General features: G+C 52.3%; 1 protein-coding gene across 2 annotated transcripts in view; it reads right to left on the reverse strand.

The window, feature by feature from the left end:
- Nucleotides 1-80: 80 nt before the first annotated feature.
- The window catches only part of IGF2BP3 (insulin like growth factor 2 mRNA binding protein 3), a 1,445,925-nt gene continuing 1,418,909 nt past the window's right edge, over nucleotides 81-27,096 (reverse strand). For both annotated transcript variants that reach the window (XM_069648320.1, XM_069648321.1), the window contains one exon: nucleotides 81-2,380. In XM_069648320.1, coding sequence (XP_069504421.1) covers nucleotides 2,276-2,380 — 105 coding nt within the window. In that variant the 3' untranslated portion in view covers nucleotides 81-2,275. The remainder of the gene's footprint in view (nucleotides 2,381-27,096) is intronic.

Genomic DNA, 27,096 nt, shown 5'->3' on the forward strand with positions numbered 1-27,096 from the left:
AAGTAAGTCTGTGTGGCTTACCTATGGACCACCAGGTGCTTGCTAGCTTTATAAAAAGGAAACAACTGCACACATGCCTGTAGGAGTTAAATTCTTTATTCCATTCAGAGGCATCTGTCAAGTGGAGGTGCATTGGGGACACATTACAGATGAAAACATTTTGCATGCTTTGCAGAAACTCATTTACAGTATTACTTCCTACTGTAGCTATACTTTAATACCACAAGTCAGCAACTCTCAGATGAAAATAAAAAACATGATTTGGTACACAAAGTCTTGAATTGTAAAGAGAGGACATGATTTTGTTCAGAAAATGCACCTATCCCGAAATATACATGAGAACAAAAAAGATTTCATTTTTGAGGAAAAGGTTGGTCCTAGACTATCAACTGAAATTCAATGTGATTTGCAATGACTTTCTGTAGTTCAAGTATTTTAAACCAACATACAAAGTCGCCAAAATATGAATTGCTGCCACTTCGTGAACAAGGAAAATAACGTTTTCTTTCTTTGTGAAGTTTATAATATTGCTTTTCTAGGATTTTGACCAATTAGTGATTATAGGTGTGAAAAAACAAGTTTGGTCTGTACAATAAGGATATTTGAGAGAAAGTATCTATTCTACATAGACATGCCTCTATTGCAATATGAACCTAAGAGGTAGATCAACAAAATGAATAAACACATCGTTTTGCTAGTTGTGCCCCCCAATGCAGTGCAGCATAGTGATTCTGGATCATTTAATGCACAAAAACAAAAAGGTTTGGAGGTAATTCTATGGTTCCGTTTAGACCACACACAGGCAACACACAGCAGTCTCGATGCACCATGTGCTGCACATTTCTTCTTAACTGAGGTAGACTGAAGTTTGAGAATTTTGAATGTGTATCCCAAACACAACCATTCGTACGGTATTGACATTAAACTAATTTGGTAGCCATTCTTTCAGCACGTTTCCTTTAAATAGCCGATTGCGTTATGTGCGTAAACTGTGTTGCAGTTTTTGTAAACTAAGAATCAAAGGTTTATAAACCTTAAAAATGGCATAGTTTTGGCCGACTACATTGGCTGGAAATGTAAACTGGGGAATTTAATTACCCATGTGAAACCCAGTTTGGCATTTTTCTCTGCCTATTACGAAAATCGAAAGAACTATGATCAAAAACGTTGTCGAACGAGCTCAAAAATGCTCTTTTACATCAACTTAAGATGAAGTTTGCTCTGTGAACATGGTACAATGCAAAAGGGCCGCAAATGTTTCAGTGTAGTTTGTTAATGGGTAGTGACACTTAAAGACAGCAGGTGCATGCGTTTGACTAAGCAGATCCAAAAATAGTCTTAAAAAATATTTTTCATAAACCTGGTCACATTTGCCATCATTGTCTTGTTTTAGTTCCATGTAATGGCAGCCACAAACCTTTTCACCCCATCTTAAACTAAAATAAAATAGTATCGCCGCGGTCAGTATGTTGGCATAATTGTATGAGTTTTTAACCTTCGCATAATTTTCTAACAAATGATTGCGTTGAGCACTTCAGAAAAACTGAAGCAATATTTTCCATCTCTCACTCCCATCAGCCAGCAGCTAGAAGGAACAATTTATGCATTACATTTACAAGGTTGCACACATCCTAGCTGTTGACCGATTTTATTTTATTTTTTTATTAAAAAAATAAAATGCTCAAAAAGTATTTTTTTAATAAAGCATACAAAATTCCAAAAAAACAAACATGAAAGAAACAATTTCTCATTGAGGTACTAAATGCCTGAGGTAGTTTAGTAAAATGCATATTTATATTTTTTGTGCCGTGACCAACACCATTCAACACTTCCCTGAGGTTATTCATGGCCATGTTAAGTAAAAATGCAGCCAACATTTTAAAAAATGGCTCAACGAGCGGAACCTTTTTCTGAACACTCGTTGCCCAAAGCCTAACCTCCAACAGGTAATTCCTGGTATGCTATTGGGTCTATGACATTTGCTTAGTTTATTTTCAAATCAACCAACACAAAAGGGAAATCTTAACACCAAGTTCTAAAATTGTTGGGGGGAAAAAAGGCAAATTTAAAAAAAATCAGATATTAGGTTGCGTGAATAAAACAAAAGGGAAGTGAGAGTTTCCTTATTTTAAAGCTAGATTTCAAAGGCTGAATATCCTCAGATAGTTCAAAGTTTGCTCAGTCCTCAAGTCACACAGCACTTTTGGAGATTGCACCAACCCCAATCGAGAACATCTCTGATCACACAGCCTGTGAAGAGCCAACTGCCGAATGTCTATTTTCTTCTTAGTTGAGGCTGGCCACTTGAAGCTGCCTTTTGCTGCTGTTGCTGCTGTCGTTTAACCATTGTCAGAATTTCTTGGATTTTCCGCTGAGCAAGCTTTAACAAGAAAAACAAGGCAGGCATTTTTAGACGGCTGTTGCCACAGAGGCCATCAGGGACAGAGCAAATAGGATTGCATGGCACAAAAGCAGTTTGGCGCCCATTCAGTATTGAAATACATGCGGTATAATTAAATACACACAAAGATTTAGAGAATGCAGGGGACACAATTGCTTCACGAAAACATATATTCAACCTTGCCTGCAACCTGCCAACAGTGCACCCAAGAAATTAGAAGAGGGGCAATTGAAATTTAACAGGCCATATGTCGGTGTAATGAAATATGTATAAATAGTTCAAAGTCACTTAGTTCCGCAGGGGACGGTGTTATTGCTAATTAAGAAGGGGAGGATGGAGCCAGCCCATCCACCTGTGATGACCAAGCCCAATTCTCCAGCTGCTCGCTCAATGACATCGATCTGGTCTTCCCTTCTGCATGGCTCCAGTTTAAAGATGCCATTTCCACCTACCATTTCCACCTAATCAACCCACCTAACCAAAGTACTGGCCATCAGTGGGAAATGGCGTAAGATTTGGTATCCAAGTTTGCCCAGTAATATCAACCTGCAAGTACGACCCGACCCCACTAGTTTTCTCTTGATAAGCCCCCCTTCTGGGGGTATTAGAAGGCCACCTTTTTAGCAACCACCCACATAACTGAAAATGGTTGCAGGCTTAGTAGGATTAAGTCGTAAACATCTTCATCAAATGAACCCACAAGGCACGAAATAACTTGAGTGAGAGTCAGTTAAACTGTCTTGTAAAACTCAGGCCTTCGGGGAGAGGAGGCATTGCCGCTCCACTCTTTTGTCCAGAGACTGATGTGTAGATTATCTCTCTCAGAATCTGCACCCAATCCTATACATGCCCTACCCTAAAAGCTGTAGTGGCTGCCCCTACACAAATATAGGGGGTGGGGGAAAGCTTTATCAGCTAGTTCAGCGCATCCCAGAATGGCAGAATCATCATGTCGCCAACCCATTACCATGCTGATGAATGAAGCTGGGTGGTCATTTTCTTTCCCCATGTACCACCGGGCAATAGCAAATGTTCCTTAATCCACCCAAATTTAGACACCTGCCCTTCCTGGTTTGGTCGGTTTTGAAGAACAGTGTCATCAAAATCTCAACACTCCCTGTAAATTTAATGTCAACCCACAGTTCACTGCCACTGTTCGTCATGTGTTGCTACACGTTTACAGACTCAGCACCCTGAAAAAAGGGTAAAGCCAATGCAAACATGAAGAGCGCCGCTTCAATGGATTGCGAGATGCATTACCTAATTGATCAGTGGTGGTTTTGAGGGGGCTAGGGTGAGAGCTGTCCACATAACATTACAAGATCCTTTGTACAAATGGTCTTGAAATGGGTGGCCACTTTAGATAGGTGGGCCGTGATCCATGTTTGAGTTACCATTGCTGTTGGCTTATACCAGAAACGCCCCAAACTCTTCCTCCCCAACTTCAACCTCAAAATCCTCATGAATGGCCGTCGTCTGCCCTCCTCGTGTTTGCTAGTCTCAAACCGCGCTTGGCACCCACTCTGTTTTCTGAAGTACTCATGATATCCTAGATACCCCCCCAGGCATCTGAAATCATTAGCATCAACATTGGTTGTCCTTAGGTACTTGAAGCTGGGCCTATTCGAGTAACTTCACTACAATGGCCACAAAAAAGTCACTCATCCCTTTGCTTAAACATTCTCGTCATACCTTTTTTTTCCTTTGTCCTTCTTTGCGTGCATGATTGTGTCTGTGCCCTTTCTATGATGTTCTAGGAGGCTGAACAGATGGAACAAGTTACTTACCTGTAACTGTTGTTCTCCAGCATGGGTCTGGCATGGATTCACATGCTCATGAATATTCCCCGTCGTCAGGCTGGGAATCCTCGGTAAAGAAAAAACCAGTATCAGTTTCGTTTCTGATCTGTCTTTCGTAGTAATAACCAATCACTGATCTCTGCGTCATACTGACCACAGCCAATGACTGCCCTCTACCTAAGCCCCGCCTCTGGCAGCCATCTTCAGATTTGGAAGCACGTGAAGTGGCAGTATGACCAAGTGAAGAGCCGCAGAGGGGTAGGCGGGAGGGTTCGCATGTGAATCCATGCCAGACCCATGCTGGAGAACAACAGTTACAGGTAAGTAACTTGTCCCTTCTCCAGCATGGGGTCTGGCATGGATTCACATGCTCATGAATAAAGAATACATAGCAGTATACACATGCACAACCACGGGAGGTGGCAAAGGCTCAACATTAAGCATTACATCAAACTCAACATTAAGCATCTTACCTCCTCACCAGGCTCACCTCAGGCGAACAGGTTGCGCAGCACTGCTTGGCCGACCCTGGACTCCTCCCTGGAATCCCGGTCGACGCAGTAGAATTTCGTGAAGGTGTGCGTCGACCTCCACGTAGCAGCCCTGCATATGTCCAGCAGGGGCACACCAGATAGGAACGCCGTGGTAGCTGCGATCGCTCTGGTGGAATGGGCTCTCGGACGGCCAGGCAGCGGTCGGTTTGCCAACCGGTGACAGTACATGATACAACCGGAGAGCCATCTGGAAATGGAAGCCTTCGAGAGAGCCTTCCCCTGATTGACAGGTCCAAAGTTCACACAGAGTTGTGACGTCTTCCGAAAACACTTCGTGCGGTCTACGTAGAACTTCAGCGCTCTAGCCACATCCAGCGAGTGCAAAGTCCTCTCAGCCGGCGACGAAGGCGACGGGAAGAATACAGGCAACACCAAGGGTTCGTTGAGATGGAAGTCCGACGGTACCTTGGGCATGAAGGAGGGGTGCGTCCTGAGCACTACCCTCGTGTCGTGAAAAGTCAAGTACGGGGCCTTGCAGGAAAGGGCCTGGATCTCTCCCACTCGTCGTGCGGAGGTGATGGCCACGAGAAAAGCTGTTTTCCACGACAGAAATTTCAACGGAGCAGAGTGCAGAGGCTCGAACGGAGGTCCCATGAGCTTGGTCAGCACCACGTTGAGCTCCCACGCCGGGGCCGGAGCCTTCACCGGCGGGAACGATCTGAACAGTCCCTTCATGAACTCTTTCACCAGACGATGAGACCACAAGGACGTCTGCCCCGTGGTTCTGGTATATCGGGAGATCGCAGCAAGATGAATCTTGATGGACGCGTTTGCCAGTCCAGCTTTGGCCAGCATCAGCAGGTACGGCAGTACTTGGGGAGCCGTAATCCGTAGAGGGTTAATCTTCTGTGCGTGGCACCAGACAGAGAACCTCTTCCATTTGTGTCCGTAGCATTTAAGAGTCGAGGACGCCCTGGCCTTTGCAAGAACCTCTCTGCAGTCGGCCGGTATGTCGTATCCTCCAAACTCTAGCGCTGCAGGAGCCAGGCCTGCAAGTTCAGCGATTTCGGGTCGTGGTGGAGGATGGCGCCTCCTTCGCTGGAGAGTAGATCCGCGTCCACCGGCAGCTTGATTGGCGGGGACGCTGACAAGTCCAGAAGGTCCGGGAACCATATCTGCCTCGGCCACGCAGGTGCGACGAGGATCATCCTGCACCGTGACCTCTTGAGCTGGTTGACGAGCCGGATTAGCAGTGGCAAAGGAGGGAACGCGTAGAGGAACAGGCCCTCCCAGGGGAACGAGAAAGCATCGCCCATGCTCCTTGCCTGGGGAAACCTGCTGGCGAACCTCCGGCACTTGGAGTTCGTCGCCGTCGCGAACAGGTCGATCTGGGGTGTGCCCCACCGTCGGAAGAGGCGATCCACTAGATCCTGCCGTAGCTCCCACTCGTGGCACGAGCGCAGCTCCCTGCTGAGTGAGTCGGCGATGGTGTTTATCCCTGCCAGATGAAACGGCACCAGAAATATCCTTTGGGCGAGGGCCCAATGCCACAGGTCCTGCGCCTCCTTGGACAGTGCTGGGGACCTGGTTCCGCCCTGTTTCCTGATGTAAAACATGGTGGTGGTGTTGTCAGTGAAGATCCTCACCACCTTGCCCTTGAGGGACTGAAGGAAGGACCTGAGGGCCCAAAACACTGCACGGAGCTCCAGGACGTTCATATGTAGGGATTTCTCCGTCGGGAGCCAAAGGCCTCTTGCGTGCAGATTTTCGGTGTGCGCTCCCCACCCTTCCAGGGAGGCATCCGTGGTCACTGTCTCCTGGTGGGCTGGGGTCTGGAAGTCCATGCCCGCCGTCAGATGCGCGCGGGTGCCCCACCACCGGATCGCTCGTCGGAAACTCTCGTCGAGTGTGATCCTTTCCTCGAAGCTGCCCGTCGTTTGGATCCAGCGGACGTCCAGGAACTCCTGCAACGGGCGCATCCGGAGCCTGCACATGGGAATGAGGTAGATGCAGGAAGACATCATTCCGAGGAGGGACTTGATGGACCTCACCTTGGCCGCGTCGGCCACCAACATCCGCTGCACCTTGCCCAGGATGGTCCTGGTCCTCTCCTGCGACGGGGAGGCCAGAAGGGACACTGTGCTGAGCCTCGCTCCCAGAAACAGAGCGTCTTGCGCGGGTAGCAGGTGGGATTTGGCGTAGTTCACGGAGAATCCCAGGTCCGTGAGAAGTTGGACGGTCCTTAACGTGTGAACCACGGCGAGCTCCCTCGTCTTGGCTCGGATGAGCCAGTCGTCCAGGTAGGGGTAGACGTGGACCCCCTCGCGGCGCAGCTGCGCCGCCTCCGGTGCGAGGCACTTGGTGAATACCCTGGGTGCCGACCGTAGTCCGAAGGGGAGGGCTTTGAACTGGTAATGACGCCCTTGGACCACAAACCTGAGGAATTTTCGGTGCCCCTTTAGGATGGGAATATGGAAGTAGGCATCCTCCAAATCCAACGACGACAGGAAGTCTCCTTCCTCCAGCTGACCCAGGACGTGCTGGAGGGTGACCATCCGGAACTTCTGCGCCTTGATGAACTTGTTCAGACGACGCAGGTCCAGGATGGGGCGCCATCCCCCCGTCTTCTTCTTCACGAGGAAGTATCTCGAGTAAACTCCGGAGCCCCGAAGCCTCTTTGGGACGAGTTTGATGGTGCCCTTCCTGAGCATCGCCTTTACCTCCAGGAGAAGTTGAGGGACGAGAAGTTCTTTCTGGCCACGGGGGGGACGCGCGGACACCTTCTTTGAAACTGGAGCGCGTGGCCCCGGGCCAAGGCGTCCAGCACCCAACGGTCGGTGGAGATGGACTCCCACACGCTGAAGAAGCTCGCCAGCCGGCCTCCCACCGGGGTGCTTCGGTGGGGGCCCGACCCCACGGCCGGTTCAATCCTGCTTCGACGAGGCTTTGCCGCCTTGACCTCCTTGGCGACGACGGCGGGGTCCGCCAGACTTGCCTCGTCCTCTGTAGGCCTCCTGAGACGACGAGCAGGCCGCTTGACGGTAGGTGGAGAAACCGCCGCCGGAACCTTTGGAGGCGCCCTTGCCTCCGCTGCTCCGAAAGGGTGTCCGTCGTTGTTGCAGAACTCCAAGGGCCCGGGCCGTCTCAGTGTCCGCTTTAATGGCCTGAAGGGAATCGTCCACTGTTTTCCCAAACAGGTTGTTCCCATCGAAGGGCATGTCCAGGACTCTGGTCTGAACGTCTTGACGGAAGTCCGTAGCCTTGAGCAATCCACGCCGCCTAAGGCAAACGCCGTTGCCCAACTGGCGGAACCCAGTGTCGGCGATGTCCGTCGCAACGGTAATGGCGTGGTCCGAAGCCACCTCACCATCTCCAGGGCCTTTGCCCTCTTGTCGTCCGGCAGGAAGTCCAGCAGGGGAGCCAGTTTGTACCAGAGCTCCCTGTCGTAGCGGGCCACGATAGCCAAGGCGTTGGCCGCTTTAATCGTCGTCGCTGCAGACGAGATGACTCTGCGTCCCATTTCTTTCCCTCGCCGTCCGGTGGGGAAGTCGATGTGGAGGCCGCACCCCCCCCCCCGCTTTCTTCCTGGCCGCCGCGGAGACGACGGAGTCCAGGGTAGGCTGCGCCCGGAGGCACAGGGGGGCCGTGTCCGGGACCCGGTACTTCTTCTCGTACCGGTCTCTTCTAGCTGGCGTCGTGGAAGGGCTCTTGAGGAGGGTGAGGCCCTCATCCCAAATGTCGTCCAATAGAGGCACTGCGAGGACCGTCTTCCTCGTGGCCTCGCGCCGCTGATAAAGGAAACCTTCCTTCTTCTTCTCCTCAGGGCAGAGTTGGAAAAGCTCGGATGCCCTGGTGATCATGGAGTGGAACGATCCAATCTTGTCGGGCGGAGAAGCGCTGGTGGGAGGCGACGACGGTACATCCTCGTCGTATACCTCGTCGTCCGTACCCGTCGCTGCCGTGTCAGTCCCCGTATCATCCCCTCGGGTGGACGGGGAGGAGGGCTGGACGGGGCGCGACGGCTGAAAAGGAGGTGGAGGGTGGATCCTTCTTTTCTTGGTAGGGGGAACACCAGAAGGTCCCGGTTCTGGGTCCCCCGACGGGAGAGGTTCCTCCGTCGGCAACGGTAGTCTCGTCCTTCTCTCTGAGCATAAGGACTGTATAGCCAACAAAATGGCCGCCGAGTTGTCTTGCGGCGCTGGCAGAGGGGAATCCGACGGGCGATCAGGGGCCCCGTCGGTACCCTCGACGATGTCGTCGTCACCTGCGTCGGGATCCATCCCGACGGGCCAGTCTTCTTCCACGCCGAGGCCGTGTCTTAAGACCTCGACCAGCTCCTCCTCCGAGGTTGAAGCCGAATCTACGACGACGCCCTGCCCCCCCTTTTTGTTCCCCTCAGGGGATTTCACGGGGGTCCTATCGATGGGCACAAAAGAGGACTCCCTCCGAGGTGGCAGGGAGACTGAGCCCCGAGGTCGCCACCAATGGTGTAGCCTCCACAGGCTGAGCCAGGGCCGCCGCGACAGTTTCGATAGAGGGCTTGGCCGGATGGATTAAGGCCTTCACCACCCTAGGTGCGCTCACCGCCTTATCCTTGAGGGGGGGGACACTGCCTCGCTTCCCCTCCGCCTTCAAGCTCGACCGGGGCCTCTCCAGGAGCTTCGCCGGGTGCTCGGCCTTCCTCTTACCCGACCCAGAGCGTTGGCTCGTGGTTGATGGTGCCGGGGAGGGTGCGCCCTGCCTGGCGCCCGTAGAGCCCGACCGTTCGGCGCTCCCGGTGCCAGCGGACTCGCGGTGCTTGGCCTTATGTTGGACCCCCGTCGCCGGGGCGTCCTCAAAGGTCTTAGAAGACCGCTCGGATTTCTTCCTCTTCTTCTCGCCGGACGGGCTCTTCCCTTCTAGCCAGTTGGCGAGACGTTGATGGCGGTCCTTCATGGTCCGCTCCGACACGTTGCCGCAAAACGCACAGTCCTTCTCCACGTGCGTCTTGTCCTCATGTAGGCAGTAAAGACAAAAAGAGTGTTCGTCCTCCTTGAAGACGTTCTGCAGCTGGCATCCAGGGCAGACCCTGAACAGCTTTCCGGGCGTCGAGCTTCCCTTCTCCTAGGCAATGACCGGGCCTGAGAAACTTCTTGAGTCCTCCAAAAGCGTAGCTCGACGAAATCTTCACCCTTGAGGGGCGCAGACGAATCCGACACGGGTCCCCGTTGATCGGATGGAGAGTCGGTGGAGCTTGAGGCTCTTTTGACCGAAAAAACGAAGTTTTTGAGAAAAAACGTGAAAAAAATAGCACTAACGCTCGAGAGCAATAGCACGAGGATCCCAACACATGAACGTGCGGTAAAAATCTGAAGATGGCTGCCAGACGCGGGGCTTAGGTAGAGGGCAGTCATTGGCTGTGGTCAGTATGACGCAGAGATCAGTGATTGGTTATTACTACGAAAGACAGATCAGAAACGAAACTGATACTGGTTTTTTCTTTACCGAGGATTCCCAGCCCGACGACGGGGAATATTCATGAGCATGTGAATCCATGCCAGACCCCATGCTGGAGAACTGTATTGTCCCTCCTCCATATCTGTACTCTCCCTATTGGGAGGCATGCGCTACGAAAGCTGTGTTTAGCCCAACAACATTGTGCAGGTGTTTGTCTAAATTACTGCCTAGTTGGTTAGCATTTTGATTCATTGGAGCACTCGGTGGGTTCTATGGTTGAGGAGTGGAGGCCTGAATTGTGTGAACATGTTGAATCTATTCCTGGGGTGCGGGTCTCCCTCCCATGTAGCAGTTGTGTTGCTGTGTGCACTGTGTTGGCCCCGACCTTTAACATGCTATCAAGGAAAAACGGAAAACGTGATTTTCCTCCTCTCAGTTGCTCCCCAGATATTGAGGAGGCCCCAAATCCTTGTCCGCTCCTATTAAACCTCAACACAAACCCACCAGCAAACACCTTTCATGGCTCCTCCGTTTTTAACATAATTGCCATTGAGTGTTGCTTTAATGTTCAACCTGAAATTGTTTTTTCAGACATTTGATTGTGTACCTTAGCTCCCATGTGCTTGTCATGAGCGGGCCTCTGTGCTGCTTAGTGGCATGGTAGTTCGAGTGCGCATGGATGAGACTGCTGTCGTGGAGGGCTTTGCCCTCTTTGCTCAAAACTTTTTTTTAATTTATTTGTATTTTTAAAGCGCTCACACAGCGCGGGGCATCGAGGTGCTGCTACAGAATGTTGTGGTTTTAGTTGCATATTTATAACGTGCTTAAATACCCAGAGGTTTCTAAGCGCGGACCCTGTGTAGCTTTGTGTCGTCTTGCTTCCAAGGCGAGCACGTTGCCATTGAGCTATCCTTCCGGGTGATTCCTCCAACAATCAAAGCGAAACTAGTTTGCCAAGCTTTGATGGGTAAGCAATTGAAAGGGGTAGAAGCACCTGTGTGTTTTGGTCAACATTGGCAGCCAAGTTGGAGCCAGTGACCATCTCCCACAACCACAACAGCCCATTACTTCTCGGGTCAACCCGACACCGTTCCCTTACTTTATGCGACCCTTTACGTTCCAGGACGGCAACTTTTTAGTTCATGCCCATTGGGGACTTGAACTTGAGACCTGCTAATATCAAGTCTGTGCAACATTGCACTGCGTCATCTCGCAGGTGCTGGAAGATAGGATTATTTTGCAGGCAATGGGAGGGATGTGCGTCACTGCCTGGCCATGTTCTTTAAGAGGTGGGCATGGAGGGTGGTGAAGTGGGTGTGGGGGCTGCTTGAAGGTGCATGTTGAGTGGGACAATGACACTAATGGATGACATTTAAATGAATGTTCTTTCATTGTGTTTTTTTAAGTTTTACTAGAACTGTTGTAAAACACCATGTTGCAGGGTGGCGTGGAGGAAAGGAAATACCCCAGGTATGGGATTTGAATGGGAGAGGGGTAATGAGTATGGGGGAGTGGGCAGAAAAGGGGGCGGGGCAGAGGGAACAGTTCCACTATTTTTTTTGTTACACTTCGTCCACTGAGTATAATGCAAAACCCATATTGTATTTCACGTTAATTAAAAACATCTAGGCGTAGAGAGCCAGTCACTGCAGGAGTTACGCATTTGTTTCCTGGAGTCTGAAGTGGTCTGCAGTGGCTGTTGGAAACGGGCGGTGCATTTTTTACAAAACCTTTCTCCCGCGTAGCGTAGAGAGGCAGTCATTGCACTCTGTGCAGACTGGGCCGACCACTCTCCCTTCTGGATTTTGGCCTGAACCTGGTATGTCTGCTGCTGACCTCAGACATGGGAATATTGGTGAGTTGCAGATGCGTGCATTTAGAGCTCGTTGCACACTTTCCCCGGATCCCATTTGAGGAGGCTAGACTTTTTACCTGCCTAGACAGCTTGGACCTTTTTGGAACTTTATACCACATGTCAGGTGGGTAAGGATACGTGTGCCTATTGCTCTCATTACTCCATAATCTAGTGCTGTATCTGTTTCTTCATATGGCAATCTGAGAGGTGGTGACTGAGGGCAGGAGGCCTTTCAGCCAGCTTTTCGGTGGATGCGACCGGGATTGACAATCCAGTATTTCCCTACCAAATTGTGGGCGTTATGCCTTGGTGTCAGTTCTCGGAGTAGTGTGACTGCTGCTAATTACCATATGAGACAGAATTGTTTTAAGTGCCTCTTTGAAACCTGGAATTTTTTCAACCATCATAAGGGCCCGTTGATGGAGAGACTACATTCCGGAGACTTTGGCTGCACACACACGAAGGGGGTTCGGCTAGTCCAGAATGTCCCTTCATAACCTGGGCATTTGTCCATTTGTTACACCAACTTACATCACCATTTCTCATTCATTTTGCCCCTTCCTTCTCCCTCCAGTAAGGTGCAGAATGAGACAGGTTTTCTTTTTGGCATAGAAAAGGCTGCAGATTTATTTTCACACAACACAGCAAACAATAGTCAAAATGGCTCAGAAGGTGCAGCGACTGCTCTGTATCCAAAACCGGCTTCCCCCTTTTCCCAAAAGTCCATAATAGGCACAACGCCCCCAAAATCTTCGTGTCGGAGACGCCCTGCCCGTGCAGGTGTTCCTGGGCTGGGAGAGCACTATTTTTTGGGGGGAAGCTGTGTCCTCATTGCTACCACCAGACGCCCCCGCCATTTGGGCTCCCAGAAGGCACTGGTCCGAAAGAGCAAAGACCCTTCCGGCTTAGCAATGGCTCATTCAGAGTCTGTGTCTCATCACTGGTCGCCAAAACACTGCCTTGCCGTCCCACGTCGTCAACGGCCAGGCCTCGCCATAGCTGTTCCTCATGCAGGGTGGGTGGAAAACAAAATCCTCGCCTCCAGCGGCAGGCGTTCTGCTGCTGAAACTCCAAGTCCTTTCCTGCAGGACGCCCGCCGCTTATATGTGGCTTGCCCCGCCCCTTTCCTTTGTGCCCTTTGCAGGCCTTGAGCCCTTTGGCGCTCTTTTGACTAACACCTCGGGGGGGAGGGGAGGGGAGGAGGACAGGGGAGAGGATTGAGGCCCCTGCCCCGGTTATCGGGGTGCCTCCTCCATTTTGGTGGCTCTTTTTCCGTCGTCACCTTCATACTTTGAGTTCTGGGGCTGTACTGCATCTGGAATCTGGATATAGCTGCATCCGAGTCCTATGTAGCAAATGGTATACCGACTTCGGCCAGAACCAAACAGCAAAAACAACATATGCAGGCCTCTCGACCCTTGACATGAGGGCCTCAAGGTCTTGGAAGACTTTCCTTTGACTGAAGAGGAGCGTTGTCGTTTGGAGGGGACCTCTAGATCAGTTAGAGTTGTAGGTGACATGCCACAAAGATAAATACCTCCTGAAACTCTGAAACCTGCTTTCTGACCCTAGTATTTCCCAAATTTGTAAACGGGTGCGTTTCCATGCTGGCTTTGCAGTTTCTATCCCTAAACTGCATGATGTTGTGCAGTCATGCCCTCATTCTGCTCCTTTGGCCTGCCTCATCAGGCTTTGTTGTCCGATGTCTTTGTATTTGGTTTTCACAGGGCCCACCTTTCTAGATTTAAAGAAACAGCAAATAAATTGTGTTACTCACTGTAGTGACCAACTTACTCCTAGTCCATAGTCACCTTTCCTCCATATTGTATGGGCGTCCTTTGCTAGGGACAGGAAACTGAACCTTTTCCAATGAAAAAACCTACTTCCCCCTTAAAATTAGAGGCACGCAGGGGCGCGGCCTTGGGAGCATGTGCTCCCTGACTCCACCCACCAACACCACTCCTCAGTCCCCATTGTTGGATTGATGGGTCGACAATATTACCATTGCCTAATGACACCAGTTTTATTGGGGGGGGGGGGAGGATGGTGGGACGCATGGAGGAAAGGTGACCATGGACTAGGAGGACGTTAGTCACTATGGTGAGTAACTTACAACTACGTCCTGTCCCCTTTCCGCCATACTGTATGGGCGATTATAACTGAATGTAGCCCCAAGGTGGAGAGGAGACCCTCCTCAAGAAAACAAGTTACTTACTGCCTGCCCAAATGCTGCATCTGACCTGGAGGCGGCATCTAAACAGTAGCGCTTGCAGAAGGCCCAGGGGGTCACCCTAGACGCGGCCCTACTGATGACCTGCCACGGGACGTGCCTTGGAACATGATTGCCCTGGCTCTGATCGCAGGGCAGGCATATTTGCTGGAAGCGGTTAGTGCCGCCTCACATCGGTCTTCTTATTAACTGAAACCATCTGCCTCGCTATGGAAGCCTTAGATGCCCGATAGCCTAGCCTTGACCCACCGAAGGTGACCAAGAGCCCCAGATTTGCGGAACCTCCTGGTTCTGTCCAGGTAGAATTTTAGAGCATGCCTAACTAGGCAGTGCAGTACCGCTTGAGCATCATCCTTGGGGTGTACAGAGAAGCTAGGTAGCACTATCTTCTCATTTAGGTGGAACAGACTAATTTAGGCAAGCACCTGGGGTGCGATCAGTGGACAACCCAGTCCCTATGAATAGGGTAGTGTACGGCTCCGAAGCCGCCAGATCTTGAATCTCACTGACCCGGCGTGCTGACATAAGACCCACCGAAGGGCTGTCTGAATAGTGACCAGCCAAATATCCGCGGTTGCCATTGGCTCAAAGGGTTTATGCGCCAAGGCGCCCCATGCCATGTTGAGGTCCCACACTGTGTGGCTTTTTGGTAGATGGGAGAAGCCTGGAGAGGCCCCCCAACGTCCTTTAACTACCTGGTTGGAGGATGAGAAAATCTCCTCCTCCGGGTTCCGGTAGGCTCCAAGGCCACCGTATAGGTGCGGCATGTGTCTATTTGCACCCCTGAGTGTGCGAGGTGTGCAGAGAAATTAACAGTTACTCACTGTAGTGACTAACGTACTCTTAGTCCATAGTCCCCTTTCCTACATACTGTATGGGCGTCCCTCGTGAGGGACGTGAGACAGAACCTTTTTCACCAGAAACAATCATCTTCCCCTTTAAATTTAGAGGCGCAGCCCTGGGAGCATGCGCTCGCCCGACTACGCCCACCGGCGCCCCTTAGTCCCCATTGACGCATCGACGACGATAGGCATTTGCTAATGACACCAGTATTAGGAGGGGTAGGAGGGGGGATGGTGGGACGTAATGAGGAAATGGAGGAAAGGGGAATATGTACTAAGAGTACGTTAGTCACTACGGTGAGTAACTTAATTACTCTTACGTCCCGTCCCCTTTCTTCCATACTGTATGGGCTATTACAACTGAATGTAGTCCCAGGGTGGAGAGGAGCCCCCTCCTTAAGAACACAGGTTTCTTAGAATCGCCTGCCCGAACACCGCATCTGACCTAGAGGCGGCGTCCAAACAGTAGTGTTTACAGAAAGCCAAAGGGGTGGCCCAGGAAGCCACCCTGCTGACAACCTGCCACGGCACATGCTCTTGGAACGCCGTGGCCTTGGCTCTCACCGCATGGGCATGCATGTTAGCTGGCACTGGTTTGTGCTGCCCCTCATAGGCCTCCTTGATGGCCGCAATCATCCCCTTGCTACGGAGACCTTGGATAACCGGGCTTTGACACACTGAAAGTGACAAACAAGGCGTCCGCCATTTCCTCGATGATATGGAAGGAGGTCACCTTGGGTAGTAAAGCAGGGTGCAGCTGCAGGACGATCTTGTCCCTGTGAACAGTGGTGTAGGGTACTGATGCCACCAGAGCCTGTATCTCGCTGACTCTGCGAGCGGAGGAGAGGCCCACGAGCAAAGCGGCCTTTATGGTGACCAGCCTGATGTACGCGGACACCAAAGGCTCAAAAGGTTTGTGCGCCATGGCGCCCACCACAACATTAAGATCCCACACCAGGTGTGGCTTCCTTATAGGCGTGGAAAGCCTGTGGAGGCCCGCCAGATGTCGCTTGACCATTTACTCTTATATTGGCTCCTAGTAGCCTTGTTTCTAGCTCCCTGGATGATCTCTAGGTTAGCCTGAGATAGGCATAAGTGTTTCAGCGTGACATGCTCAGGAGCCACGCTGTGAGGGCTAGCTTGTGAGGAGCAGGGTGGAGTACCCTGCCCCCCTGCTGGGGCAGTAGAGGAGATTGGGCCAGCAGTAGGTGAATGGGTGGTCTGTGGGAAAGGCTGAGGAGCCCAGAGAACCACAGTGTGGCCGTCCACCAGAGAACTATCAAAATGATGCTGAGGTGCTGGGATCCCTTTATCTTGCAGATCAGCCTGTGGACTAGGGGTGTGGGCAGGAAGACATAGGCTGTCATGTCGTTCCATAGGCCCTGGAATGCGTCGCCCAGGGAGCAGGAGCCCTCCCCCTGCCAGGAGGCAAACTGTTGGCATTTCCTGTTGTCCCGGGAGGCAAAAAGATCCACCCGGAGATGCCACCACCCGAGAAAGATCTTGCTTAGTACCAGGCCGTTCAATTGCCACTAGTAATTGTCCGCTCCCAGTCTGCTGAGCCTGTCCGCTTCCAGGTTGGATTTCCCCAGGAAGTGGACAGCTATGAGCGAAACGTCGTTCTCCAGAGCCCATTCCCACATGCTGACTGCTAGGTTGCACAGCGGATGGGGCCTGGTGCTCCCCTGCTTGTTGTCATAGTACATGCTGGTGGAGTTGTCTGTCTGAATAAAAACGGTCTTCACCTTGATAAGAGGGGGAAAAAGGCCTTGAGAGCCAACCATATGGCCTTCAAGTCCGTAGTAACGGATCTAAGGGGCCGGCTGTAGGAAGGGCATGCCCTGCCTCAGGTTGAAGTCTGCGGACCCCCAGTGGAGGTCCGAGAGGAGGAAGGGTGGAATGTTGACAGGCTCCTCTTTAGAGCCCTTCTCCCGATTCCATGAGGCTGCAAAGTACAGCTGTAATCTCCGCCTCCCGAGTCTTGTGTGGGGCACGGTCAAAAAGACCGCTGCCATAAGCCCCAGTAGGTGTTGGTACCACCAGGCCGAGGTCACAGGCCTGGAGAGGAAGTTAGCTGTAGCTCTCTTCATGTCTGCAATCTTGTCCATCAAGGGAAGGACTCTGAGCTTGTGTCCCAGGTGAGGCCCAAGATGGCCAGGCTCTGCGTGGGCTGCAGCTGAGACTTCCTGAGATTGATAGTGAACCCCAGGTCGTGGAGTGTGTTCATCAGTGCAGAGGCAGTATGCTGAACCGCTTCCGGAGAGGTGGCCCGGATGAGCCAGTTGCCCAGGTATGGGTAGACATGGTGGCTCTGGGCCCTGAGAAGGGCTGCCACTGCATTCATCAACCTGGTAAATACCCTTCAGCCTCAACTCGGCTACCAGGGTAACACCTTGTATTGGAAATGGAAGCCCATGATCTTGAAGCGCAGTAAGGAACGATGCGGCTGCCAAATCGGGACGTGCAGGTAAGCATCCATCAGATCCAGAGAACACATCCAGTCTCCCCTGTCCAGTGTTTCTGCAATAAGAGCTGGCCTAACCATCTTACATTTTTGCAAAGGGAGGGGGAGATTGAGGGTGGAAAGGTCCAACACAACTCTCCGGCCAGTCTGGTTGTTCTTCTGTATGGCAAAAATCCTGAAATAAAAGCCGAAGCCTCTCTGGAAGGTTGGGAATTCTTCCACAGCCTAGCTCTCGACGAGCGATCAGATCTCTGCCAGCAGAGATGCTGTCCCAATATGTGGCAGGGGAGGAGAGGAAGGTACCGGTAGGCAGTGCCCCGTGGAGACTACAGAGGATCCAGGGGTCCGAAAAAATTCTGGTGCCAAAATTGCACTTTAAAGGAACGCCTCCTCCTCCCTGGAGACACGTGGACCCGAAAGGGCGTGTCATGCCTTTTTCCCTGTGAGACTATTGCGGAGGAGAGGGATTGGAAAAACACCTTGCCCCCCACACCCCTTTTTTCCTCCGACACAGGCTCAGAACAGTCTGGTTGTCTGGACCTTTGTTCTTGGGAGCCTCAGAACCCACCAAATGCCCGCCCCTTGTCAGAGCGTTGCTGCGACTGGGTGAGGCCGTGGGCATGGCCTTTGTAAGAATAGATAAAGACTTAGTGGTTTGTGAGCTGTTCTTTTTATCTAATCCCTCATCCGTGGTGGAGTGGAAGAGGTCACTGTCTCTGCAATAAGCGCTGGGGTATCCATCCTGAACTTTTGAAGTGGAAGGGAAAGGTTCAGCACAACTCGGGTCAGCCTGGTTCTCTAGTGTATGGTGAATTTTCTACAGGTCGAAGCCCATGCCCCTCTGGGAGGCTGGGACTTCCCTCTACTGCCTGGCTCTGTACGAGTGACCGAATTTCCACCAATAGAGTTGATGTACCTATCTGGAGGAGTGGAAGAGAGGAGGGTGCGATTGGGAGGGACCAGTAGGCGGTAGTCCATGGACACTAGTGATAGCATCCAGGTGTCCGCAAACCCCTGTGCACCCATGCTTTGCGTGAAGGGCAAGCCTGCACCTCCACCAGACGCGTGGACCCGGAGGGGAGGGGCATGCCTTTTTTCCTCGCTGAGGAGGGGGAATGAAAGAAACCCTTATTCCCCGCCATGTGCTGTTTGCAGCAGTGAGGACTTTGAAATCGTTCCTGCTGCCTGGACTGGCGTTCCTGGAAGCCCCGGAACCCAGCGAAGCCCTGCCCCTTATAAGAACGCTGAAGCATTTGGCTGAAGGTCCTGGGCGTAGACTTTGTGAGAATCGATAAGGATTTCGAAGTCTGGGAACTATTCTTCTTATCGAGTTGCTCCTCGGGTGTGGAATGAAAGTGGTCGCTGACCTCGAATGGAAGGTCCAATATGCGTTCCTGGACGTCTGGGTTGACCTTGGTAGCCCGTAGCCAGGCAGTCATTCTCATGTCCGTGGCTATGCAGATGGCACGGCCTGAAGTCGATATGTGCCACTATGGACACCATAATGTCCTGGGCCACCATCTTTGGTTCTGCCAGCCCCGCCTTAAAGCGTGTTTGACTGTGTATCGGAAGGAAGTTGGCTATTTCCCACCAAAGACTCTGCTTTGAGTCTTTTTGGTCCCTTTTTTGGGCCAAGGCGACAACGTACTTCTGCATCGAGATCCCCGTTCCCTGGCTGAAGATGGTGTGTCGGGGTCCTCCTCCTCATCAGCGTCTACCAGGGCGTCCGACTGGTCTGGACCCGGGATAGGAGTGCTGGGTGCCGAAGGCTGAGGTGTGGGGACCGGAGGCTGTTGTGGAACCGCCTCCACTGTAGGTGGCAGGGTAGCCGAAATCGAAGGACCCGGCGTGGGCCGCCTGAGGCGCCAGAGCCACAGGAGGAATGACTATAGGTGCTGGCAGAGGGACTGGAGGCAGCATGTTCCTGATCACATCCCGAAGGATGGAGCCCATCTGAAGGGACCTCATCACTGCGAGGATTCGAAAAACCTCTCCTTGCCGGCTGGCGGGGTGGCAGGTGGTATTGACGGAGTAGCGGGTGGCTTCTGGAGCCTCTGCGTACTCGGCCTTGCTGGTTGCGGGGGATATCACACTGCGAAGCTGTAGGAGAAGCTGTAGGCCACATACCTGGTGAAGACCAGCCCCAACTAGACACTATCTCCTACCTGCTCCCCCGACGGGGGTGGTATCAGACGAGCGGCCATCCTGTCTGGTGCAGTGGCCATTTTGTAGAGCTGCATGCCACATGCCCAAGTCGCGGTGCTTTGCTTGCTGGGCCCGGCCTCCTCCCAAACTCTTGGCGGTTGAGCTTGAGGCCTACTCTGCACCTCAGGACGGGGCCTGGTAGTGCTACGTACAGGCACCCCCTCAGACATTGTCTGGTAGTAGGGCGCAGCCCCTCAGGTGGACACCCGGTAAAAGAACCTTTCGGTCCCTCAGCACTGTCTCCGGAAGGATCTAGCAATCCCTCACCGTTGCGGGGTGCGATGGAAAAAAACGGCCCTACCTTGGGCCTTGACTTGTGTCTGTTGAAGTCCTCTGCAGGCAACCTCTCCAGGAGCTCCCTCCACTGTGCTAACCGGTTCTTCAGAGCTGGCGGTGTAAGCATGTTGCATGCATTACAGCCTTCCAAGCCATGGCCAGGGCCAAGGTAGCGGAGGCACCAAGCTTGGGGCTCTGACGTGGGAGAGCCTCAACGCAGGCTGGGCACCTGCTGAAGCCCAAGGATGTCGACATGCGCGGGCGAGGAGCGTGGCACAAGAGGACCGAGTACCTGATTAAAGAGCAGAAGACAAAAGACTGGTCGACGCGGAAAAGAGGACTGGGGAGTGCCGCCGGGGGACAGAACCAGGGGAGCGCATGCTCCTAGGGCAATGCCCCTGCGTGCCTCTAAATTTAAAGGGTAAGGTTTTCTTTCTGGTGAAAAAGGTTCAGTCTCCCTTCCCTTCCGAGGGATGCCTATACAGTATGGAGGAAAGGGGACGGGACGTAGGAGTACACAGAGGGGGTCTGAATTATGAGGAAGGTATGTGGGGACAAGAAATGATTAAGGGAAATGCTTGTGATAATTCGATTGTGCATTCACATGATGATTCCTTTATGAATCTTTTGACTAAGAACTGGAGCATTTTGAAAAGATTACAGATATGGAATTGTTGTTGGGCTGTGAACCGGATGGGCCTCTTGCTAATGCATGAATGTCCACTGCTAGGGATATGGGGAGGCGGGAACAGGCCATGGCAAATAAGGTTGGGCCTTTGGTAGGCACAAGTCTCCCTGGGACGATTCTTGGGGTCTATCCAAAGCCTATTAGTGGACCTCACAGGTATAGTTATCCAGGCGCTGTAAGTAGGGGGAGCCTTACGGCGGCCACGGATGGCGATGCTTCGGTGTTATGTAAAGTTCCACTGGCCAGAAAAAACATGGCGTCCTAGACATCTTCCTCGTGGTCATTGGGTCAAACAGTGGTGATAGAATCTGTGCATTTGCCGATAGTAATATCACCGGCAGACGATTTTTGGAGAAAAGTGCCACCAATTAAAATAGATAGGCCTATAGAAGAACCAATCTGGGGGAAACTGATGCCAAACATTAATAAAGAACTAACAGCCCTTTATGATCAAGAAATGGTGTCAAAGCCAGCCAGGGCAAATACGGATACTCTAGATACAATGAATGATAAACTGCCTTTTGTGGAGGGATTTTTGAGGGTCCTTGCATGTAGAGACCAGGGTGATTTTGGCTTACATCCATTGGTAGCCATATTCAAGGTTGTACCCAACACTATGATGAATCTATCTACTGGGGGTGTGGGGCTTGACACGTTGTCATTAGCGTCCATGCTCTAGTCATAGGTCTAAGAAATAAAAGAGGAATGCAAATAAGGGGAAAGAGTCTAAAAACCAACTGTCAAAAATTGAGATTGGCCAAGGTCTTCAAAACACACGAGTCGGTTGTCTACAATTGATAACATCATTGATTTATATGTTCAAGAAATCGATTCTACTGTTTCCGAAGAGGCATCAGCGATTCATCTGGTGGAGGGTGTTCCCAAAAAATACAAAATAAAAATCAGGGAAGACAGGTATGGATAATCCAGCCTTTACTAGAGTGGATCAACCTACTAGTGCTATGGTACAGAGAATGGCGGTAGGGACTGATGCCATTATCTTTGATCTCACTGATGGTAATAGAGAGCAAGTGTCTTATTTTATCCCTGTAAGCTGGGAAATGGTGCCTCAGATTTCAAGTTTGTCTGAGGCGTTGGTTCGAACAAACGAATTGGACGACCTTTGGCTCCAATTCGGACCCTGATGATGTATCTATGACGACCTTTGGCTCCAATTCGGACCCTGATGATGTATCTATGACAAGACTCCCTCAAGGCCCTTTCTGGCTGAGCGAGGGGCAGAGGGAGCACAGACGAGCCCTTCAGTACTGAGAGGGACACGGTTGCAAGTGATTCCCTCCACTGTCCAGCCTATGATTAGGGATGGTACTGGTGCAGAGTGCCCCGTGGTGGGATCATCTCAGATAACTGATGGATGTTTTGGGAGAGCAGTTGCCTAGGGCTGATCCTAGTGTAGGGTACACCTCCAAGATTGTTGGATGGGAGGTGGACAAATATAGGCACAGACTCAGGCGGTTGAATAGGTCAAGAGTGTTGGACCCATTTAATCAAATTCCCTCATAGTCTTTACACTTGGTGACATCAACCATATCTCTTTTGGACAATCATAATCATGTGTTCTGAAAGGTAGGGGAAGGGAGATTTGACTCCTTCCTGCCAATTTGGGATTTGCAGCAATTGGAAACTATCATCCAGTTTGGGGGGATGCCTCTTTACTCTTGGCATAGGGGTTATTCAGTATCATGGTTAGATCATTTCTTTGTCTCGTCACTCAAGAGTAGATGCAGCGATCAACTGATTATCAACTTTTCAATGAAGGGTTTGACCGCCAAGCATATGGTATGCCCTGCACTGGTACCCATAATATCTGACAGGAAGGGACCTACTTGCCGTTTGGATGGGACAATTTACAGCAAATTTATGAATCACATCCTGGAAGATTGTACTTGATGGCGAACAGACTCTGGTCAGGAAGATAGGTTATCTGATTGACTAGGTTGCAAAGCCTTGGACGTACACATCAACAAACATTAAGAAGGTGTACTTCAACACTGGGGTTCGATCCAGGCGTTCCTTTCCCCATTGGTTTGATAAAAGGATTTTTGATTCTAAAAGGGCAAAACGAGCAGCAATTAGCCTGCTAAGGGGGAAGGACCTGACTAGGGAGAAATTCTCTGAACTTAAAAAACACGTGTTAAATCTCTTGGGTATGACCTTCTCGTAAGGAACAAGTTACTTGCCTGTAACTGTTGTTCTCCAGCATGGGTCTGGCATGGATTCACATGCTGATGAATATTCCCCGTCGTCAGGCTGGGAATCCTCGGTAAAGAAAAATCAGTATCAGTTTCGTTTCTGATCTGTCTTTCGTAGTAGTAACCAATCACTGATCTCTGCGTCATACTGACCACAGCCAATGACTGCCATCTCCCTAAGCCCCGCCTCTGGCAGCCATCTTCAGATTTGGTAGCACGTGAAGAGGCAGTATGACCAAGTGAAGAGCCGCAGAGGGGTATGCGGGAGGGTTCGCATGTGAATCCATGCTGGAGAACAACAGTTACAGGTAAGTAACTTGTTCCTTCTCCAGCATGGGGTCTGGCATGGATTCACACGCTCATGAATAAAAGAATACCTAGCAGTACACACATTCACAACCACAGGAGGTGGCAAAGGCTCAACATTAAGCATTACATCAAAACTCAACATTAAGCAATTCTTAACTCCTCACCAGGCTCACCTTAGGCGAACAGGTTGGGCAGCACTGCTTGGCCGACCCTGGACTCCTCCCTGGAATCCCGATCGACGCAGTAGAATTTCGTGAAGGTGTGCGTCGACCTCCACGTAGCAGCCCTGCAGATGTCCAGCAAGGGCACACCAGATAGGAACGCCGTGGTAGCTGCGATCGCTCTGGTGGAATGGGCTCTCGGACGGCCAGGCAGCGGTCGGTTTGCCAACCGATGGCAGTACATGATACAGCCGGAGAGCCATCTGGAAATGGAAGCCTTCGAGAGAGCCTTCCCCTGATTGACAGGTTCAGAGTTCACAAAAAGTTGTGACGTCTTCCGAAAACACTTCGTGCAGTCCACGTAAAACTTCAGTGCTCTAGCCACATCCAGCGAATGCAAAGTCCTTTCAGCCGGCGACGAAGGCGACAGGAAGAAAACAGGCAACACCAAGGGTTCGTTGAGGTGGAAGTCCGACGGCACCTTGGGCATGAAGGAGGGGTGCGTCCTGAGCACTACCCTTGTGTCGTGAAAAGTCAAGTACGGGGGCTTGCAGGAAAGGGCCTGGATCTTTCCCACCCGTCGTGCGGAGGTGATGGCCACAAGAAACGCTGTTTTCCACGACAAGAACTTGAACGGGGCCGAGTGCAGAGGCTCGAACGGAGGTCCCATGAGCTTGGTCAGCACCACGTTGAGCTCCCACGCCGGGGCCGGGGCCTTCACCGGCGGGAACGATCTGAACAATCCCTTCATGAATTCTTTCACCAGACGATGAGACCACAAAGACGACCGTCCCGTGGTTCTGGTGTATCGGGAGATCGCAGCAAGATGAATCTTGATGGAAGTGTGCGCCAGTCCAGCCTTGGCCAGCGTCAGCAAGTACGGCAGTACTTGGGGAGCCGTGATCCGTAGAGGGTTAATCTTCTGTGCGTGGCACCAGACAGAGAACCTCTTCCATTTGTGTCCGTAGCATTTAAGAATTGAGGATGCCATGGCCTTTGCAAGAACCTCTCTGCAGTCGGCCGGTATGTCGTAACCTTCAAACTCTAACGTTGCAGGAGCCAGGCCTGCAAGTTCAGCGACTTCGGGTCGCGATGGAGGATGGCGCCTCCTTCCCTGGAGAGAAGATCCGCGTCCACTGGCAGTTTGATTGACGGGGACGCTGACAAGTCCAGAAGGTCCGGGAACCATATCTGCCTCGGCCACGCAGTTGCAACGAGGATCATCCTGCACCGTGACCTCTTGGGCTGGTTGATGAGCCGGATCAGCAATGGCAATGGAGGGAACGCATATAGGAACAGGCCCTCCCAGGGGAACGAGAAAGCATCGCCCATGCTCCTCGACTGGGGAAACCTGCTGGCGAACCTCCGGCACTTGGAGTTCGTCACCGTCGCGAACAGGTCGATCTGGGGTATGCCCCCCCGTCGGAAGAGGCGGTCCACTAGATCCTGTCGTAGTTCCCACTCGTGGCACGAGCGCAGCTCTCTGATGAGAGAGTCGGCAATGGTGTTTTTTATTCCTGCCAGATGAAACGGCACCAGAAACATCCCTTGGACGACTGCCCAATGCCACAGATCCTGTGCCTCCTTGGACAGGGCTGGGGATCTGGTACCGCCCTGCTTCCTGATGTAGAACATGGCGGTGGTGTTGACGGTGAAGATCCTCACCACCTTACCCTTGAGGGACGGAAGAAAGGACCTGAGGGCCCAAAACACTGCACAGAGTTCCAGGACGTTGTTATGGAGGGACCTCTCTGCCGGCAGCCAAAGACGCCTCGCGTGCAAGTTTTTGGTGTGCGCTCCCCACCCCTCCAGGGAGGCATCCGTGGTCACCGTCTTCTGCTGGCCCGGGGTCTGAAAGTCCATGCCCGCCGTCAGATGCGCGCGGGTGCCCCACCACCGGATCGCTCGTCGGAAACTCTCGTCGAGTGTGATCCTGTCCTCGAAGCTGCCCGTCGTCTGGATCCAGCGCGCGTCCAGGAACTCCTGCAACGGGCGCATCCGGAGCCTGCACAGGCGGATGAGAAATGCAAGAAGACATCATTCCGAGGAGGGACTTGATGGACCTCACCCTGGCCCGTCCGCAACCAGCATCCGCTGCACCTTGCCCAAGATGGCCCTCGTCCTTTCCTCCAACGGAGAGGCCAGAAGCGACACTGTGTCGAGCTTCGCTCCCAGAAACAGTGCGTCTTGCGCGGGCACCAGGTGGGACTTAGCGTAGTTTATGGAGAATCCCAGGTCTGTGAGTAGTTGGACGGTCTTTGCCGTGTGCTCCACGGCGAGCTCCTTCGTCTTTGCTCGGATGAGCCACTCGTCCAGGTAGGGGTAGACGTGGATCCCCTCTAGGCGCAGCCACCAGTGCGAGACATTTGGTGAATACCATGGGTGCCGACCTCAATCCAAAGGGAAGGGCACTGAACTGGTAGTGACTCCCTTGGACCACGAATCTGAGAAACTTTCGGTGTCCCTTTAGGATGGGATATGGAAGTAGGCATCCTCCAAATCCAACGACGACAGGAAATCGCCCTCCTCCAGTTGACCCAGGACGTGTTGGAGGGTGACCATCCGGAACTTCTGTGCCTTGATGAATTTGTTCAGTCGTCGTAGGTCCAGGATGGGACGCCATCCTCCAGTCTTCTTCACGAGGAAGTATCTTGAGTAAACTCCGGAGCCCCGAAGCCTCTTTGGGACGAGCTTGATGGCGCCCTTCTTGAGCATCGCCTTTACCTCCAAGAGAAGTTGAGGGACGTGATGTTCCTTCCTGGCCACAGGGGGGACGCGCGGGCACCTCTTTAGAAACTCGAGCGTGTGACCCTGAGCCAGGGCGTCCAGCACCCAACGGTCGGTGGAGATTGACTCCCACATGCTGAGGAAGCTCGCCAGCCGGCCTCCCACCGGGGTGCTTAGGTGGGGGCCCGACCCCACGGCCGGTTCAGTCCTGCTTCGACGAGGCTTTGCTGCCTTGTCCTCCTTGGCGACGACGGCGGGGTCCGCCCAACTTGCCTCGTCCCCTGTAGGCTCCCTCTGACAACGAACGGGCCGCTTGACGATGGGTGGAAAATCCGCCGCTGGAACCTTTGGAGGTACCCCGTTTGCCTCCGCCGCTCCGAAAGGGCGGCCGTCGTTGCTGGAGAACACCAAGCGCCAGGGCCGTCTCCGTGTCCGCCTTGATGGCTTGTAGGGAATCGTCCACTGTTTTCCCAAACAGGTTGCTCCCATCGAACGGCTTGTCCAAGACTCTGGTCTGCACGTCCTGACGGAAGTCAGTAGCCTTGAGCCATCCACGCCGCCTAAGGCACACGCCGTTGCCCAACTGGCAAAATCCAGTGTCAGCGATGTCCGTCGCTATCGTAATGGCGTGGTCCGACGCCACTTCTCCTTCCTGCAAGATCTCTAGGGCCTCCGCCCTCTTGTCGTCTGGTAGGAAGTCCAGCAGGGGGGCGAGTTTGTACCACAACTCCCTGTCGTAGCGGGCTACGATAGCCAAGGCGTTGGCAGCCTTAATCGTCGTTGCTGCAGATGAGATGACTCTGCGTCCCATCGTGTCCAATTTCTTTCCCTCGCCGTCCGACCCCCCCCCCGCTTTCTTCCTGTCTGCCGCGGAGACGACCGAGTCCGGGGTCGGCTGTGCCCAAAGGCACAAGGGGGCCACGTCTGGGACCCGGTACTTCTTCTCGTACGGATCCCTTCTCACCGGCGTTGTGGATGGGTTCTTGAGGAGGGAGA

The sequence above is a fragment of the Ambystoma mexicanum genome, chromosome 2q (genome assembly GCF_040938575.1).
Source record: "Ambystoma mexicanum isolate Mex_15411 chromosome 2q, UKY_AmexF1_1, whole genome shotgun sequence".
Taxonomy (NCBI): domain Eukaryota; kingdom Metazoa; phylum Chordata; class Amphibia; order Caudata; family Ambystomatidae; genus Ambystoma; species Ambystoma mexicanum.